The sequence below is a fragment of the Haliotis rufescens genome, unplaced genomic scaffold (assembly GCF_023055435.1).
Source record: "Haliotis rufescens isolate VD_foot unplaced genomic scaffold, xgHalRufe1.0.p SCAF_4, whole genome shotgun sequence".
In the NCBI taxonomy this organism is placed as follows: Eukaryota; Metazoa; Mollusca; class Gastropoda; order Lepetellida; family Haliotidae; genus Haliotis; species Haliotis rufescens.
The window spans coordinates 634,479-653,007 of NW_025964112.1; the positions used below are offsets into that span (position 1 = coordinate 634,479).

At 39.9% G+C, this 18,529-nt stretch overlaps 1 protein-coding gene across 1 annotated transcript in view; it reads left to right on the forward strand.

The window, feature by feature from the left end:
* Positions 1-4,042, forward strand: part of LOC124150365 (receptor-type tyrosine-protein phosphatase epsilon-like) — a 41,418-nt gene extending 37,376 nt beyond the window's left edge. Inside the window, exons 20-25 of the mRNA XM_048382165.1 lie at positions 241-275; positions 464-583; positions 734-850; positions 1,843-2,018; positions 2,227-2,359; positions 2,865-4,042. Coding sequence (XP_048238122.1) covers positions 241-275; positions 464-583; positions 734-850; positions 1,843-2,018; positions 2,227-2,359; positions 2,865-2,936 — 653 coding nt within the window. The 3' untranslated portion in view covers positions 2,937-4,042. The remainder of the gene's footprint in view (positions 1-240; positions 276-463; positions 584-733; positions 851-1,842; positions 2,019-2,226; positions 2,360-2,864) is intronic.
* The last annotated feature ends 14,487 nt before the right edge of the window (positions 4,043-18,529 follow it).

The window sequence follows — 18,529 nt, forward strand, 5'->3', positions numbered from 1 at the left end:
GACCTCACACAACGATTCCATTGAATATCGCAAAACATTGATCGCTGAATCGTTACATAGGCATGTGTCATATGAAATGCATTACAAGGTAACTCGTGAATGGGACATGTCTGTCCTCTAAAATAAGTAATCAGTTGAACCACGTGTGGTCAAAAGATGCGAAACTAGTTTTTTCACAAAATATTTCTTCTATAATCGGGTCTTCAATGTATCTGACGAATGTACTTATATGTTATCTAGTGGACAGTGAGCGGAACTTCATCGCAACAGTGCCTGTAAGTACCAAGGCCCTTGCGTCCAATTTCATAGGGTGCATGCATACACATTTAACATCAATTTAACACAATATGACAAAACGAGCAAGAACTATGTCAAATAATAAACGACTCATGTTTTCTGCGTTCGTGTTCAGTTGAATCCCATGGCAGCTTGAAGCCTATATGCTAATCTCCTGTTTTTTCAGTCTTATACATGGAACAATGGTTTCTACATCATGAGTTCATGTCCCAACAAAGAAGATATTTGGAACGCGGTGTATAACACTGATTCTCGCACACTCATCACGTGGGGTCAAGAGAATCAGGTTAGCGACGACAATTTACAAAACATTTGCTTTACAAACGTATGCATCTTCTTTCTGCATAAACCATTTGAGTCACAACAGTACCAATATTGTCGACGTTTGTGTTCCTAAAACTTCCTTGCTTGAAACATGAGGTATTTATCTTAATAGGCGCACCTCCCGTCATCAGACAAGGACGTTAAAACATCCAGGTTCACAGCCAGCATGTGCAGTAAGACTGTGCTGTCAGATGGAATCTCAGTCACCACTATTGATCTTGGATTAAAGGTAAGTGGAATTATGTATAGTGGATAGGGCGTCTGCCCGGAAAGTGGAAGGGCTATGGTTCGATCCCCGGTCGCGTCATAATAATGATGTTGAAAGATGATACTTGTTACCCTGTACGCTCAGCATTATGCACGTACATAAAGCCTTGTCAACTCGAAGTCAGTAGACTGTGTCAGTGGGCTAGAACCATTAAACCGGTATTAGTCCAGACAAGCAGGCACTCACTCTCACATGCACACTGCTATACATATAATACAATGAACCTAATTTCATCCCACCTCTTATGCGGTAACCACATTTCAAGTCGATATATTCTGATTTGTCCATGTTCTCACCGGGATACTGAATCTTGGTGTTGATCCTGTCAGGACGGAACAGCCCTCCTCGAACTGAGAACGAGCCTAGTATATCAGGAGTATATTATTTCTAGATTGCCTACGTACCACTACATTTAACAATACACACAGGGGCCAGGGTAATATTATGAAACCAGTTTATTCATTTTGCTGGCACGACGAGAAATATCTTATTGTGTTCGGGAAATTCATCTCGACGATTGTTGATTCAGTACTATACCATGTTTTTTATGTTTACATGGCAAACATATATGACCTTGCCTCCAACAATATCTCAATAAACTGATTTATCCTAAACAGCCAGTCAACACACACCACTCACCCTGTCTTCTACCTATAGACCCTGTGGGAAGTTTGTGGTAAGCGGCGACTAAAATCGATCGGATGATGAGACTCGCTGACTTGATTGATTGTGTATCATCATACCCGCCAGCACGGGACGTGGCTTATTATATCAACCACTGGGTTGTCCGAGTCAGACTCGGCTAGCTACATGTTGCTAGGGTACCGCTGGAATATAGCATTCACTCACTATGTCCTGAAGGTTCTGTCGGTATAAATTCCAATATAGTTAATTGACGGATTATTTTCAATTGATTACGTTGAAATAACTTGAGGACTGATTCATGTGTGAAGTTTGGTGACACAATCACTGATCTTCCCATGGCACAGGATGATGCCACCACCACCACCACGATCCACAACTACCACCTGGCTGGGAGTGTACGTGATCCAGGTGTCGCTGAGCTGATAGACAACTTGCTCACATGGACACAGGATCCAGAACGTGGCTCCAGTATGATTGTATCCAGGTATGTAGGTTTCGTTCCCCACACTTTTCCCGTGATCTCATCACACACCTACTGGTGTCTGCCATGTCAGCTCTGACGTCGGTCCAAGCTAATGTCTCTGTATTCTGGTACGAATTCTGCGTCCAGCTAATCATTGTTGTAATATGCTCGTACTCCACCACTAATATTGGCTCCAGCTAATGTTATCATATCTCTGTGATGTCCCCAGGACTGCAACAGAATCCGTGCTCCTGGTGCTGCTTGTGAACATCGCCAGCAGACTGAAGGACGACGGAACTGTTGACCTCATCACTGATATGGGGAGACTGTGTGCTCGTCATGGAGGTGCACCCTTTACAATGGTAGGTCGCAATGGTTGTGGCATGAACTATAGAATGAAAAGCATTTTTTACAAAACTACACAAAAATGAGAACTGTGTCACAAGTTGATGTTATGAGAAAAGTAATTCTGTAAACGGCATACTGATCGATCTCTCCTCATATACAGGCAGTTAATGAAACGAGAATTTTTAAAACAAAATTGCAATATGAATAATCTTGGTTGATAGAAATTAACTTTTTATTTTGATATCGAGGAACATTTATAAAAAGGTCAGGACAGGATTACATGCAAGCTGTGTAGAAATGCGATAGTCACGTAAACTGGTGAAACTAGTGAATCTAGTTCAACTTATCTCAATTCTGGCCGAGACCACCTCTGAGATGGATGTCAGTCGAATGGTGGAACGGCTCTGACATCATCTGACTATTATTTGTGGCATAACATACCTTCGACCTGATTTGTTTAGGCTAGCCTAGTGTTGTAATCCACAGTGGAACCAGCTCATGTCAGTGTTGTCTTTTCAGGATGACGTCCGTTTCTGTCTGGAGTTTTCTCGACAGTTCCTGGAGACTGTCGGAACTTACGCCAACATCTGATGAATGGATCCGCCGAACATATTCGATATTTTTTTCTTTAATTCCTTAGTTTTATGATACAGTTTCTAGAATTGTGTTTCTAGAATTATTTTGTACAGTACATAAATGTCCCATTACTTGTTAGAATGACTTGTTCCCCACTTCCTGTCTCGTTGTCATGGTTTCTTATGTTCAAAACCGTATGTGTATTGACCGATATAAATCTCCTCCATATCAACCCGAAGGGTAGAATGATCGTGTGTAGGTTTCATGTTGATACACATGCACTTTTCTAGCCATGCTAACATAAATACAGTTAATGATTTCGTGCTGGTCCAGAAGGTCAGGAGTATGTGCAAACATGCCAAGTTTGACATTGTCATTCTACTTCCGGCCGGAGTTGGAGGGAAATAATATTGACAATTATTTTATTATCTTTTATGTCCGTTTCAGTTACTTTTGTCAGCTTTAGCTTCACGTTTAATAGACGGTTAAGTTACGGATACACCGCACGCTGCCCATTTCTTCATTCTGTCACCATAATGTGAGGATTCCCGGTTTGACTCACACAACTAGCCCCGACTGAATGACATAAAATTACACTAGTATATCATGCGTGTTAAGGAATAAGTTCTCATGTAATGTCCCGTTGTCACTCGTAGGTTGATAATCACTCATTGTATGTCACTAACGTATCCATTTAAACAAAATTAAACCTTGGTTTGCGACTTGACGAATCAATGGATTCAGTACAGAGCTGCCACAACACCCCTATACATATGTGAAAGGAGGATTTTAAATACATGATCAGAAATAATTTGTGATTATCGTCTAAACACTGAGGGATCTTCATCTCGTACTATGGTAAATACCGTTCTGGGATCACCTAGTCGCAGTTGAAAAGAATCTTCATGAGATAATATAAAGTTAAAGTGATTAAATCCTCAACTACGCCGTTGGCATGTCATTTGTAAGTCCGAGTCTTTGTTTTGTTTCATTCACTTTTATTTATCAATTATGTATTGCAACTGGATGCTGCCAATTTAAGCATGTTTCTGTGTTCTCATCTCTGTTGTATTATTCCCTTACTGTCAGACTTCCTTAATAAACTGTGCAACTGTGTCAAACTTCATGATTGGTATTGTGTATACATATAACTAAAATTAGTCGAATACTTAGTGGATAGCACGTGGATGTCAACAATGTTATTCGAAGTCTATAACCATGTTAATGTAAGCGAGCCCGTGATTACACATCAAGAACATTACGTTGAGCGTTGCAACCAGGAAACGCACCACGTGCAGAAACTTCCTGTAACCCGTCCAGGTAGACAATAGCTTTGCGTGTTTTGTACACGGAGGACGACATTGAAATAAGTCGACACATACTATTAGTTATGGTGTCTTTAGTTGCCGTATACGGTGTTATATTAGGTTAGCAGAAAAAATTGTTTGCAGCTGCTAACCTAATATGACACTGGCTGACGCCTCGCCCAATCTTTTTCTGCTCACCTAATATGACACTGGCTGACGCCTCGCCCAATATTTGTTTCTGCTAACCTAATATGACACTGGCTGACGCCTCGCCCAATATTTGTTTCTGCTAACCTAATATGACACTGGCTGACGCCTCGCCCAATATTTGTTTCTGCTAACCTAATATCACACTGCCTGACGCCTCGCCCAATATTTGTTTCTGCTAACCTAATATGACACCGGCTGACGCCTCGCCCAATATCTTTCTGCTAACCTAATATGACACTGTATACGGCAACTAAAGATATCATAACGAATTCATTATGCCGAAAAGTTTACACTATTGGGTATCTTTGTCGCACATGTCATGTCAAAACTTAAAACTCAAAACTTAACACTTACAACCTAAGATATTAAGGGTCAAAGGGAGACTACTGTTCAAACCTCAGACGCGTAAGCTTTTTGATAATTTTAACTTTATAAAATCTTATTAAAGTCACGAAAGTGATCCAAAAAATATGAACGTCCTTGCACATCACAAGTTATGATATTAAAACCAGTGATTAATATCATGAGCATCGATCCACGCAAATTGGTTCGATGACATGCATCAACCAAATCAGCGAGCCTGACCACCCGATCCCGTTAGTCGCCTTTGACGACAAGCAAATTCACCTTTTACGGCAAACATGGGTTGCTGAAGACCTATTCTACCCCGGGATCTTCACGGGTCGACGGTATACGGGCTCATGTGGGGTCAGTGGTTCTGCTCTCTGATTGGTCAATCTCACTTTGAGGCATAAAAATGCACGATATAACCATACACAGCAACTGTAGACCAAGTCAGGATGATGTACCCACACTCAGTATACTACCTGCAGGCCACATATTACATGAATGTGCGAACATTTCTTTCACCGGAAACGGGGGGCACCAGAAATGGGCTTCACACATTGCGCCCATGTGGGGATGGAACCCGTGTCTCAGGCTCCATGACCCAAATGTATATTTGGTCACTCAGCAGTATTCCAGCTAAATGACTGCGGTTTGTATCACATCGAGTCTGAACCAGACAATCCAGTGACTGTCATCGTTCCTTGCAATTGGGATTACGATGAAATTTAAAAACCGCTTCCTTAATCATAAGAAATCTGTTCCTAGGATATCTTGGGATGTTTTTTATAACCTCTATCAATTAGTAACCATGCCAGGTGTTCGCGAAAGAACGAGCGTATCTTGCCCCATCGATGGCCACCGTCGCAAACACATGCAAAGGCACCAATACAGCGCGTCTGTTGGGCAACCAACAATTTCCAAAGCTGAGTTATAACGTGTCTGATTGAAAATGTATATGATTAAGATGTAACGGATGCATACGTATCTTTAAGGCTTCAATACAAGTTAACTTGTCTTCATCAAGCTTTAATGTGGTCATACAGAAGCAGAGTTGCAACTACATGTGTATTTGTGGTCGACTTAAACGAGACATTGCTATTGGGTTAAATCTTCAGAAATTGTATATTGCTTATTTGCCATTTTCATCTTGCACACCCACACCCTATTGTTTAGCATGAATACAGGGCAGGTAGCGATATCAGATAACCTACAAAGATATCTTTTCCTTTTCTAATGAAATACTTGTTGTCTCAAGACACGCTTTCGAAAAATTTGAATTGACAACGTTTTGCACCTCTAATTTCGAAACGCAGTAGATGTATATGTGAATCACTCCCGTACGATTATTCAATGTTTCATGATATGCATTTACACAAACCAGTTATCAGACAGAATAATGTGCTTTATCATATAATTAATGGGTAGGCTTCTCGGCCGGATAAAGCCAACGGATAAAAACGATATCCGTTGGGGTCATATGCGGATAGAGATGCAAATATCAAAGGTCAAGTAGGGACTACTTTCAGTGTTTATAAACAAACATGGCGTCGCCTTCGGGCTCGTGAAGATCCGGGGAAGAATAGGTCTTCAGCAAACCATGTTTGCCATAAAAGGTGACTATGCTTGTCGTAAGAGGCGACTAACGGGATCGGGTGATCAGACTCGCTGACTTGGTCGATGCATGTCATCCACCCCAATTGCGTGGATCGATGCTCATGATATCAATCACTGGATTGTCTGGTCCAGACTCGGTTATTTACAGACCGCCGTCATATAGCTGGAATATTGCTGAGTGAACAGCGCACAATGGCCTTTTAGCTATCAGGTGCTCATAAATGCCACTGACAATTAACATCTATGCGCCTTGGATATGTTTCCAAAAAGAAAGTTGCCAGATATTTTACTGTTCATCGAAACACAATTTAATCTCTGAAGACTTCTCCAGCAAGGCAACACTCCTGACTTGAGTGCATGTATGACCGGTCGTCCACGTATGGCGTCACGACATAAACAACCATATGCGGTTGGTGCATCTACGGAATCGATTACCAAACTGCCACATGAACAGCTTGGGCAATTTCTGGATTTGAGACCAATTTGTGGAAGCACCGTACGCCACCGGTTGAGGGGGCACAACAACCGTCCCTACCTCCAGTAATACGCCAAATTATTCTTCCTCGTAAAGCCCATTTTGAAACTATAAAGCGCTTATGCATGATAGATGATAATATTCAAATTTATATTCGGCAAGAATGGTTATTCTAAATAATGTATTTCGATGAAAACCATAAATCCAAGCAACTATAGCAAAATGTTTAAAGTACGCTGACGCACAACAGACAATTCGCGGTGGCTCATATGAACTATACACAGGTTACACACTGAAAGGGGGCAAATCACATGTTACGACCAGGAAACGAATTAGATAAACACTTATTCGCTATCACGTCTAGCCCTGCTAATTTAACTGGGTGCGTGATAAAGCTGTTTTAGCAGAGATTGCTTGTATGATAAATGGAGGACTTCAGCTTTCAAATATTCAAGCAGCTCAAGGTTTTGGTGTCTACATTTCTCAACTTGTGGTACAATGGAGCATGCTCTGTCTTTGAAGATGTCTTACAACGCTTGCTCTCATGTTGTGTAAACAGGGTTACAACATTAAAGGCACCAGTAAAGCTTTCAAAAAGTATGATGGTAGACATGTGAAGGACGTTTGACGCATTAGTGATCAAATAATGTCCCTAGTTTGACTTGAACCATATATTCCCGTCTTTTTCAGGCGAACAACTAACATGCCTTTGCATGTATTTCTGACGAGTGCCACCGAAGGAGCAGGATACGCTGACATTTTCTTAAACACCTGGTATCACATTTTTATAGTGATTAATAAACACATGCTTATGATGTAGTGTGAATCGTTAAATAAAAATGGCTTTGGTTTCACACAAGTAGTTATACTACTTTGGCTTCTAACAGTTAAATAATTTCATACTTTAAGTTGACACTGTTTCTTTCATGCTGATTGGCTGAATGGGTAGTCACGTGATCTGATATTTAGGGCTCACACCCCTGTGAACGGACAGAAAAGTTCGAACGATGTGAACAAGTTTTTGTGAAATTGATGGTGTGACCTTTTGCCGGAACTACTTTCCGGTGTTTCCCCGAATTCTCCATCGGTGTTTACGAGCAACTTGAATTTCTTTTTGCTTTTTAATACCTGCATTTCTCAGCAATATAATTAATTTAGTGTTTTTGCCTGGTTTTGTAACATTTCATCTTACTTAGTCATGTTTTACCGGGAATGCAGTGGTATGTACACACGATCAGCAAAACGAAAGCCTTGTGTGACAGAGTGCAGCTCATCCTCATCTGTTGACAGGCCTCCCAAACAACGACTGATGTCACATACCTACTATATACATGCAGGACATATGATGGCTGTAAGGCCAGAACAAAGTTATTATTTGTCCTTCTAAGCAATCTTTCTCAAATTACAAACGGGTTTTTAGAAGGAGCAAGCTTCTTTCGTAGTAGTAGCAGTACATACATGACCTATAATATAATGGCTGTTAGCCCAGAACAAAGTTATTATTTGTTCTTCAGAGCAATCTTTCTCAAATTACAAACGGGTTTTTAGAAAGAGGAACAACCTTTAGTAGTAGTAGTAGTAGTGGTAGTTGAAGTGCTAGTGGTAGTAGTAGTAGTAGTAGTAGTAGTAGTAGTAGTAGTAATAGTAGTAGTGGTAGTGGCAGTGGCAGTGCTAGTGGTATTAGTAGTAGTATTAGTGGTGGTAGAGGTAGTAGTAGTAGCAGTGATAGTAGTAGTGGTAGTGGTAGTGGTGGTAGTAGTGGTAGTAGTAGTAGTAGTTGTAGTAGTAGTAGTCATTGGAGTGACTTTTGTAAAAGTGATAAACAGAAACACATGAAATGGGTCTGGAATGTACTTCTCTTTTGTGTTTTCTGTAAATGTATGAAGAGAATGTCTATTTTCCAAACCTAAAAGCTATATTTTGTGACTGGGGCAAGACACCTTAGTGGCCAATTTGAACCAAAACGCACAAAGGGGTTCAAAATACAATTTCGAATGACTTTGAAACATTAACACATTGGTGTGTTTTGTATTTGTACATGTACAAGTCGGAAGAACAGACAGTTGGTTGGTGTAGACTTGCCACCAAATGTGAGCTCTCTTCAGTACGAAGAGGCGTGAGCAGGAACAGCTTGTACTCTTTGATGGGTATAAATATCAACACACAACCGAGGTGTATCACGACAACTGGAGACAACTAACGGAGTTGGCTTTCATGTAACAACAAAGGTCAGTCAAATGTGAAGCATGAAGTAGATTGAATGATTAAGCGCATTCATGCTTGTACGAGGGTTATTTCCTTTTAAATGTGATATGATCTCCACAACAGATGTAACAGATGATATTCCAATAACCATCATGTCGAACCATGTCTGACCACAGTAGTTACTACACATGTACTGACTGGATCAACATTGTTTGGAATCAGTGAGTATGGATTAACGTCGCGTTTGATATGACAGGCATGCTATGGAGGCTAACACCAGGCATGAGCTACCAAAGTATCCGTTGGGAGAAATGAGTGCAATAACGCATCACTTCTTTTTGTAAAGATTATCAGGAGTGATCTGAACTTGTGAAGGTGAAAACCAGGGACAACCAGGTAGTCACTGGCTCCTCACTTTGGTGGATTAGGGGAACGGGAAATTCAATCAATCAAGTATGGCCTACGCAGTACACCAGGAACTGAATCCATCTGTGAATCAGTCCTCAGAACTGTCATGACTGAGGTAGAATCTATCCTGAACTCCAAACCTCTGGGATTCACCTCATCTGACATCTCCGATACCGATGCTGTAACTCCATACACCTTGCTGATCAGGAGATCAGATCCAGCACTTCCTCGGGTTGTCTACCTGAATTAAGACAGACTAGCAAAGAGGCGATTTCGTCAAAGTCAAGTACTACCAGATCACTTCTGGGGGAAATTCATCCAGGAGTACTTGCCAAATCTCCAGTCACGTGTGAAATGGACGGACGAACGACGTTATGTACAAACTGACGATGTTGTGCTTATCATTGACCCTCTTCACACTTGCAGTGACAAGTGATAGAGACCTATGCAGGTTCCGACGGTAGAGTGCGATCAGCAAAAGTGAAAACCAATGACAATAAGATTCTCCGACCTGTGACAAAACTGATCAAGTTGCCAAAATATGAATATGACAATGTGCCTGAACCAATTGACAATTTATGACATTATTGACATTTTGCCTGATCTATTTATTCCATGTTTTGTTTCAGATGCGTTTCTTTCAGGTTGAGGAAATCGTGAACTTTGATTTATTGTGAAACATTAACATTATCTTTGTTTAGTTTAAATTTTAGTTCCTAAATTTAGGGAGGCTGTCATATGATAGCTGTTTAAGTGGCATCCATGGGCAGTTTGGAGATAGTTTACCAGGGCTTCAATTACTAATTCATGCTATTCCTTGTTTTAGTATTAACCCATTCTAAATCCATTTTTTTTGCTTCATTAGAGGATCATCAGACAAATACATATGTGCTAAAGTGCAAAATACAATTCTATCATGAAGAGCCTCCACGTTAATCAAACCACGCCCTCCCATTATAACTTGTAAATATAAGCGATATGATTCTTTGTGCTGGGGTGTCAACACCCTGAATTTCTTGTTTCATCCAATCAGCAACACCAGATATGCTTCTGTTGCTTACAGTTGCTGGGTATAGACCACGTCTGTTTCCAAAACCTTTCCCTGGAATCCATGGTGTGTCTTTTGTCATTACTTCCATTGGTTGCATTTAATTGCCTTTAAAACTGTTTTTCATTAATTTTGAACACTTTTATTATTACACTTCATTAAATTAAATTATTTTTCTTGTCCCACTTACTAAAAAAAGTTTGAGTTTGAAATTTCTCTTTTGTTGCCTTATACTTTTACTGATACAATTTTTCCCAATAGATTTTTAACCTTTTGACAATGATTGCCCTGAGGAACGTAATTTCAAGCGAACTTCTATCCAGGATATATATTTTCTTGTTTCATTTAGCAGTAAACTACGGTTATAACGTACTCAAAGGGACCACTAATTTTATTTCGTTATAAGCGTGTTCGTTATAAACGTAGTTTACTGTATTTGAACCGGGTTTCTTTTGGTGATTTTGTTTATATCCCCTTGTTTGGTTCATTGACTTTGGAAACTGTATGGAGTTCCTCCGGTGTTCGAGCAGCAGCATACACGCAACGGTGATTGTTATCTAAAGAACAGTCTGCATTGTGAGCCTTATTATTATTGTTGATATAATCTATATACAAAAGACCATCTGTTTTGAAGGGTTACCACCAAATTAAACAAATTAAAATGTTACAGAACATATGTTAAATATGATAACCGCTTATATCCTCATTGAGCTAAGGTTTAATCACAACTTCAGCAAAGATACTTCAAAGATGTGATGACTTTTCACCAAAACGTTTTTCACACGCTATTAATTAGAGCGACAAAATTATTTCCATATTCGTTCGAAATCTGTGTCAATAGCAAAGTCGATTGTACGATTCCAACTATATTATGAGCATGTATTATGAACCACCATCAAATAGTAATGGTACCAGGTCTATGGTGAGATTCCGACTATATCATGAGCATGTATTATGAACCACCATCAAATAGTAATGATACCAGGTCTATGGTGAGATTCCGACTATATCATGAGCATGTATTATGAACCACCATCAAATAGTGATGATACCAGGTCTATGGTGAGATTCCGACTATATCATGAGCATGTATTATGAACCACCATCAAATAGTAATGATACCAGGTCCATTGTGAGATTCCGACTATATCATGAGCATGTATTATGAACCACCATCAAATAGTAATGATACCAGGTCCATTGTGAGATTCCGACTATATCATGAGCATGTATTATGAACCACCATCAAATAGTAATGATACCAGGTCCATTGTTAGATTCCGACTATATCATGAGCATGTATCATGAACCACCATCAAATAGTAATGATATCAGGTCCATTGGGAGATTCCGACTATATCATGAGCATGTATTATGAACCACCATCAAATAGTAATGATACCAGGTCCATTGTGAGATTCCGACTATATCATTAGCATGTATCATGAACCACCATCAAATAGTAATGATATCAGATCCATTGTGAGATTCCGACTATATCATGAGCATGTATTATGAACCACCATCAAATAGTAATGATATCAGGTCCATTGTGAGATTCCGACTATATCATGAGCATGTATTATGAACCACCATCAAATAGTAATGATACCAGGTCTATGGTGAGATTCCGACTATATCATGAGCATGTATTATGGACCACCATCAAATAGTAATGATACCAGGTCCATTGTGAGATTCCGACTATATCATGAGCATGTATTATGAACCACCATCAAATAGTAATGATACCAGGTCCATTGTTAGATTCCGACTATATCATGAGCATGTATCATGAACCACCATCAAATAGTAATGATACCAGGTCCATTGTGAGATTCCGACTATATCATGAGCATGTATTATGAACCACCATCAAATAGTAATGATACCAGGTCTATGGTGAGATTCCGACTATATCATGAGCATGTATTATGAACCACCATCAAAAAGTAATGATACCAGGTCCATTGTGAGATTCCGACTATATCATTAGCATGTATCATGAACCACCATCAAATAGTAATGATACCAGGTCCATTGTGAGATTCCGACTATATCATGAGCATGTATTATGAACCACCATCAAATAGTAATGATACCAGATCCATTGTGAGATTCCGACTATATCATGAGCATGTATTATGAACCACCATCAAATAGTAATGATACCAGGTCCATGGTGAGATTCCGACTATATCATGAGCATGTATTATGAACCACCATCAAATAGTAATGATACCAGGTCTATGGTGAGATTCCGACTATATCATGAGCATGTATTATGAACCACCATCAAATAGTAATGATACCAGGTCCATTGTGAGATTCCGACTATATCATTAGCATGTATTATGAACCACCATCAAATAGTAATGATACCAGGTCCATTGTGAAATTCCGACTATATCATGAGCATGTATTATGAACCACCATTCAATAGTAATGATACCAGGTCCATTGTGAGATTCCGACCATATCATGAGCATGTATTATGAACCACCATCAAATGGTAATGATACCAGGTCCATTGTGAGATTCCGACTATATCATGAGCATGTTTCATGAACCACCATCAAATAGTAATGATACCAGGTCCATGGTGAGATTCCGACTATATCATGAGCATGTATTATGAACCACCATCAAAAAGTAATGATACCAGGTCTATGGTGAGATTCCGACTATATCATGAGCATGTATTATGAACCAGCATCAAATAGTAATGATACCTGGTCTATGGTGAGATTCCGACTATATCATGAGCATGTATTATGAACCACCATCAAATAGTAATGATACCAGGTCTATGGTGAGATTCCGACTATATCACGAGCATGTATTATGAAACACCATCAAATAGTAATGATACCAGGTCCATTGTGAGATTCCGACCATATCATGAGCATGTATTATGAACCACCATCAAATAGTAATGATACCAGGTCCATGGTGAGATTCCGACTATATCATGAGCATGTATTATGAACCACCATCAAATAGTAATGATACCAGGTCTATGGTGAGATTCCGACTATATCATGAGCATGTATTATGAACCACCATCAAATAGTAATGATACCAGGTCCATTGTGAGATTCCGACTATATCATTAGCATGTATCATGAACCACCATCAAATAGTAATGATACCAGGTCCATTGTGAAATTCCGACTATATCATGAGCATGTATTATGAACCACCATCAAATAGTAATGATACCAGGTCCATTGTGAGATTCCGACTATATCATGAGCATGTATTATGAACCACCATCAAATAGTAATGATACCAGGTCCATTGTGAGATTCCGACTATATCATGAGCATGTTTCATGAACCACCATCAAATAGTAATGATACCAGGTCCATGGTGAGATTCCGACTATATCATGAGCATGTATTATGAACCACCATCAAAAAGTAATGATACCAGGTCTATGGTGAGATTCCGACTATATCATGAGCATGTATTATGAACCACCATCAAATAGTAATGATACCTGGTCTATGGTGAGATTCCGACTATATCATGAGCATGTATTATGAACCACCATCAAATAGTAATGAAACCAGGTCTATGGTGAGATTCCGACTATATCACGAGCATGTATTATGAAACACCATCAAATAGTAATGATACCAGGTCCATTGTGAGATTCCGACCATATCATGAGCATGTATTATGAACCACCATCAAATAGTAATGATACCAGGTCCATTGTGAGATTCCGACTATATCATGAGCATGTATTATGAACCACCATCAAATAGTAATGATATCAGGTCCATTGTGAGATTCCGACTATATCATGAGCATGTATTATGAACCACCATCAAATAGTAATGATATCAGGTCCATTGTGAGATTCCGACTATATCATGAGCATGTATTATGAACCACCATCAAATAGTAATGATACCAGGTCCATGGTGAGATTCCGACTATATCATGAGCATGTATTATGAACCACCATCAAATAGTAATGATACCAGGTCCATTGTGAGATTCCGACTATATCATGAGCATGTATTATGAACCACCATCAAATAGTAATGATACCAGGTCCATTGTTAGATTCCGACTATATCATGAGCATGTATTATGAACCACCATCAAATAGTAATTATACCAGGTCCATTGTCAGATTCCGACTATATCATGAGCATGTATTATGAACCACCATCAAATAGTAATGATACCAGGTCCATTGTGAGATTCCGACTATATCATGAGCATGTATTATGAACCACCATCAAATAGTAATGATACCAGGTCTATGGTGAGATTCCGACTATATCATGAGCATGTATTATGAACCACCATCAAATAGTAATGATACCAGGTCCATTGTGAGATTCCGACTATATCATTAGCATGTATCATGAACCACCATCAAATAGTAATGATACCAGGTCCATTGTGAGATTCCGACTATATCATGAGCATGTATTATGAACCACCATCAAATAGTAATGATACCAGGTCCATTGTGAGATTCCGACTATATCATGAGCATGTATTATGAACCACCATCAAATAGTAATGATACCAGGTCCATGGTGAGATTCCGACTATATCATGAGCATGTATTATGAACCACAATCAAATAGTAATGATACCAGGTCCATTGTGAGATTCCGACTATATCATGAGCATGTATTATGAACCACCATCAAATAGTAATGATACCAGGTCTATGGTGAGATTCCGACTATATCATGAGCATGTATTATGAACCACCATCAAATAGTAATGATACCAGGTCCATGGTGAGATTCCGACTATATCATGAGCATGTATCATGAACCACCATCAAATAGTAATGATACCAGGTCCATGGTGAGATTCCGACTATATCATGAGCATGTATTATGAACGACCATCAAATAGTAATGATACCAGGTCCATGGTTAGATTCCGACTATATCATGAGCATGTATCATGAACCACCATCAAATAGTAATGATACCAGGTCCATTGTGAGATTCCGACTATATCATGAGCATGTATTATGAACCACCATCAAATAGTAATGATACCAGGTCCATTGTGAGATTCCGACTATATCATGAGCATGTATTATGAACCACCATCAAATAGTAATGATACCACATCGATTGTGAGATTCCGACTATATCATGAGCATGTATCATGAACCACCATCAAATAGTAATGATACCAGGTCTATGGTGAGATTCCGACTATATCATGAGCATGTATCATGAACCACCATCAAATAGTAATGATACCTGGTCTATGGTGAGATTCCGACTATATCATGAGTATGTATCATGAACCACCATCAAATAGTAATGATACCAGGTCTATGGTGAGATTCCGACTATATCATGAGCATGTATTATGAACCACCATCAAATAGTAATGATACCAGGTCCATTGTGAGATTCCGACTATATCATGAGCATGTATTATGAACCACCATCAAATGGTAATGATATCAGGTCCATTGTGAGATTCCGACTATATCATGAGCATGTATTATGAACCACCATCAAATAGTAATGATACCAGATCAATTGTGAGATTCCGACTATATCATGAGCATGTATTATGAACCACCATCAAATGGTAATGATATCAGGTCCATTGTGAGATTCCGACTATATCATGAGCATGTATTATGAACCACCATCAAATAGTAATGATATCAGGTCCATTGTGAGATTCCGACTGTATGATAAGGCTTCCCTTTTAAGTTGTAGTTGTGTCCAATGTATAAAACGTTTTAAACTTTTAAACAATATGTTGCTTTCAGAAAGGTGTGATGACGCCCCGTTATCTAACGGATCAGTTATAGTTTACCTCCGACATAGAGGATTATTCAGTGTTATTTCAGATACGTGACAGTCAGCTCCCAATACACACCAAGAATATATTTCTATGAACTACTATGAAGTATTGTCAAATGTGGTGCGTATCGCTAAATCACATGACATGACTTTGACATGACTCTGTAGTTCACTCAGAGCTGTCTCTTCCTCATGGGGAAAAGGGCGGAGCTGTCACCACATATCAAACACAAAACAGTTTTTATATAGCTAACATACATCATATATGGAGTTAACAGGAAACATTGGGTTTGATTCACTTCCCTTTAATCCAACATGGCGGCCTCCCGTGGGTTGTGTTGTGCAGTACTGGCATTAGCTTGCTGTGTTTGTCTTATACTGAGTGAGTATGTTTAACTATGAAGTACCCCTCGAGATCGGTTAACAACTTATAATGACACCATACGTACATTTATTACATATGCCCTTTGGAGATTCTTTGCACACTAGGTCCTCAATTTTACACGACTCTCCGACTTGTACTGAGTGAGTATGTTTAACAATGAAACTGTATTTTCCTATCTAACAGATATTCTCCCCAAAACCGTTGCTGCAAAAAACACATACAGTCTCAGAAACTCTGAAAACATCAGTGTTCCTCTCAAAAGACTAAGACATTCGTGTGAATCCTTTTACCAAACGTCTATCCGATTGTGGAACTCTATTCCGCTATCAGATCGAAATTCTACGATTTCTTGTTTTAAAACTTCGTTACAAAAGCACCACCCCACGTCACCTGCGTACTTCGCTTATGGAAAAAGAAAATATAATATCTTACACACAAAAACTGAGATACATGTGCAGTCAATTGAATTATGATTTATATAGAATTGGTATAAAAGATCACCCGAACTGTACATGTTCGAATACATGTGAAAATGCGTATCATTATCTCATGGAATGTACATTGTTTAGTCATCAGCGTGAAATTATGTTAAACAGGCTTAAAAATAGTGTTCATAACATACCTGTTGGTGTACACTTACTGCTATACGGCAATGCAGATCATGTTGTTAAAGAAAATGAAGCTATATTTAAGAGGGTAAAACATTATATATGCACAACTAAAAGATTTGTGTAAAGAACTGTTCATTCAACAATGTATATATATATATATATATATATATATATATATATATATATATATATATATATATATATATTTATATATCGCGCTCTCTATCTCTCTCTCATCTATAGTATTGTATGCATATATATTGAATTTAAAATTTTGACATTTTTTGTAAATACCAGGGAGAGGGCATTCTAAGTTGGAATAACTTGTCCCCCAATCCCGTTTACTCCTTGCGTCTCCCCTCAGCGGAGCTGGGATTACAGTCTTGCATCGTCCGCTACCAAACCTGAGTCTGTGCGCCCGTCTCATGTCAGGTGTTCCTGACTCGAGCTCGCCTGTCCCAACCCAAGCTGAGTCTGTGCGCCCGTCTCACGCGTCTGTGCGCCCGTCTCAAGTCAGGTGATCCTCACTCGGGCTCGCATGTCCCGACCCAAGCTGAGTCTGTGCGCCCGTTTCATGCGTCTGTGCGCCCGTCTCATGTCAGGTGTTCCTGACTCGGGCACGCTGTCCGGACCCAAGCTGAGTATGTGCCACCGTCTGATGGGTCTGTGCGCCCGTCTCATGTCAGGTGTTCCTGACTCGGGCTCGCCTGTTCAATCCCTAGCTGAGTCGGTGCGCCCGTCTCATGTCAGGTGTTCCCAACCCAGGCTGAGTCTATGCGCCCGTCTCATGCGTTCTGTGCACCCGTCTCATGTCAGGTGTTCCTGACTCGGGCTCGCCTGTCCCAACCCAAGCTGAGTCTGTGCGCCCGTCTCATGTGTCTGTGCGCCCGTCTCATGTCAGGTGTTCCTGACTCGGGCTCGCCTGTCCCAACCCATGCTCAGTCTGTGCGCCCGTCTCATGCGTCTGTGCACCCGTCTCATGTCAGGTGTTCCTGATTCGGGCTCGCCTGTACCAACCCGAACTGAGTCTGTCCGCTCGTCTCATGCGTCTGTGCGCCCGTCTCATGTCAGGTGTTCATGACTCGGGCTCGCCTGGCCAAACCCAAGCTGGTTCTGAGCGCCTGTCTCATGTCAGGTGTTCCCAACCCAGACTGAGTATGTGCGCCCGTCTCATGAGTCTGTGC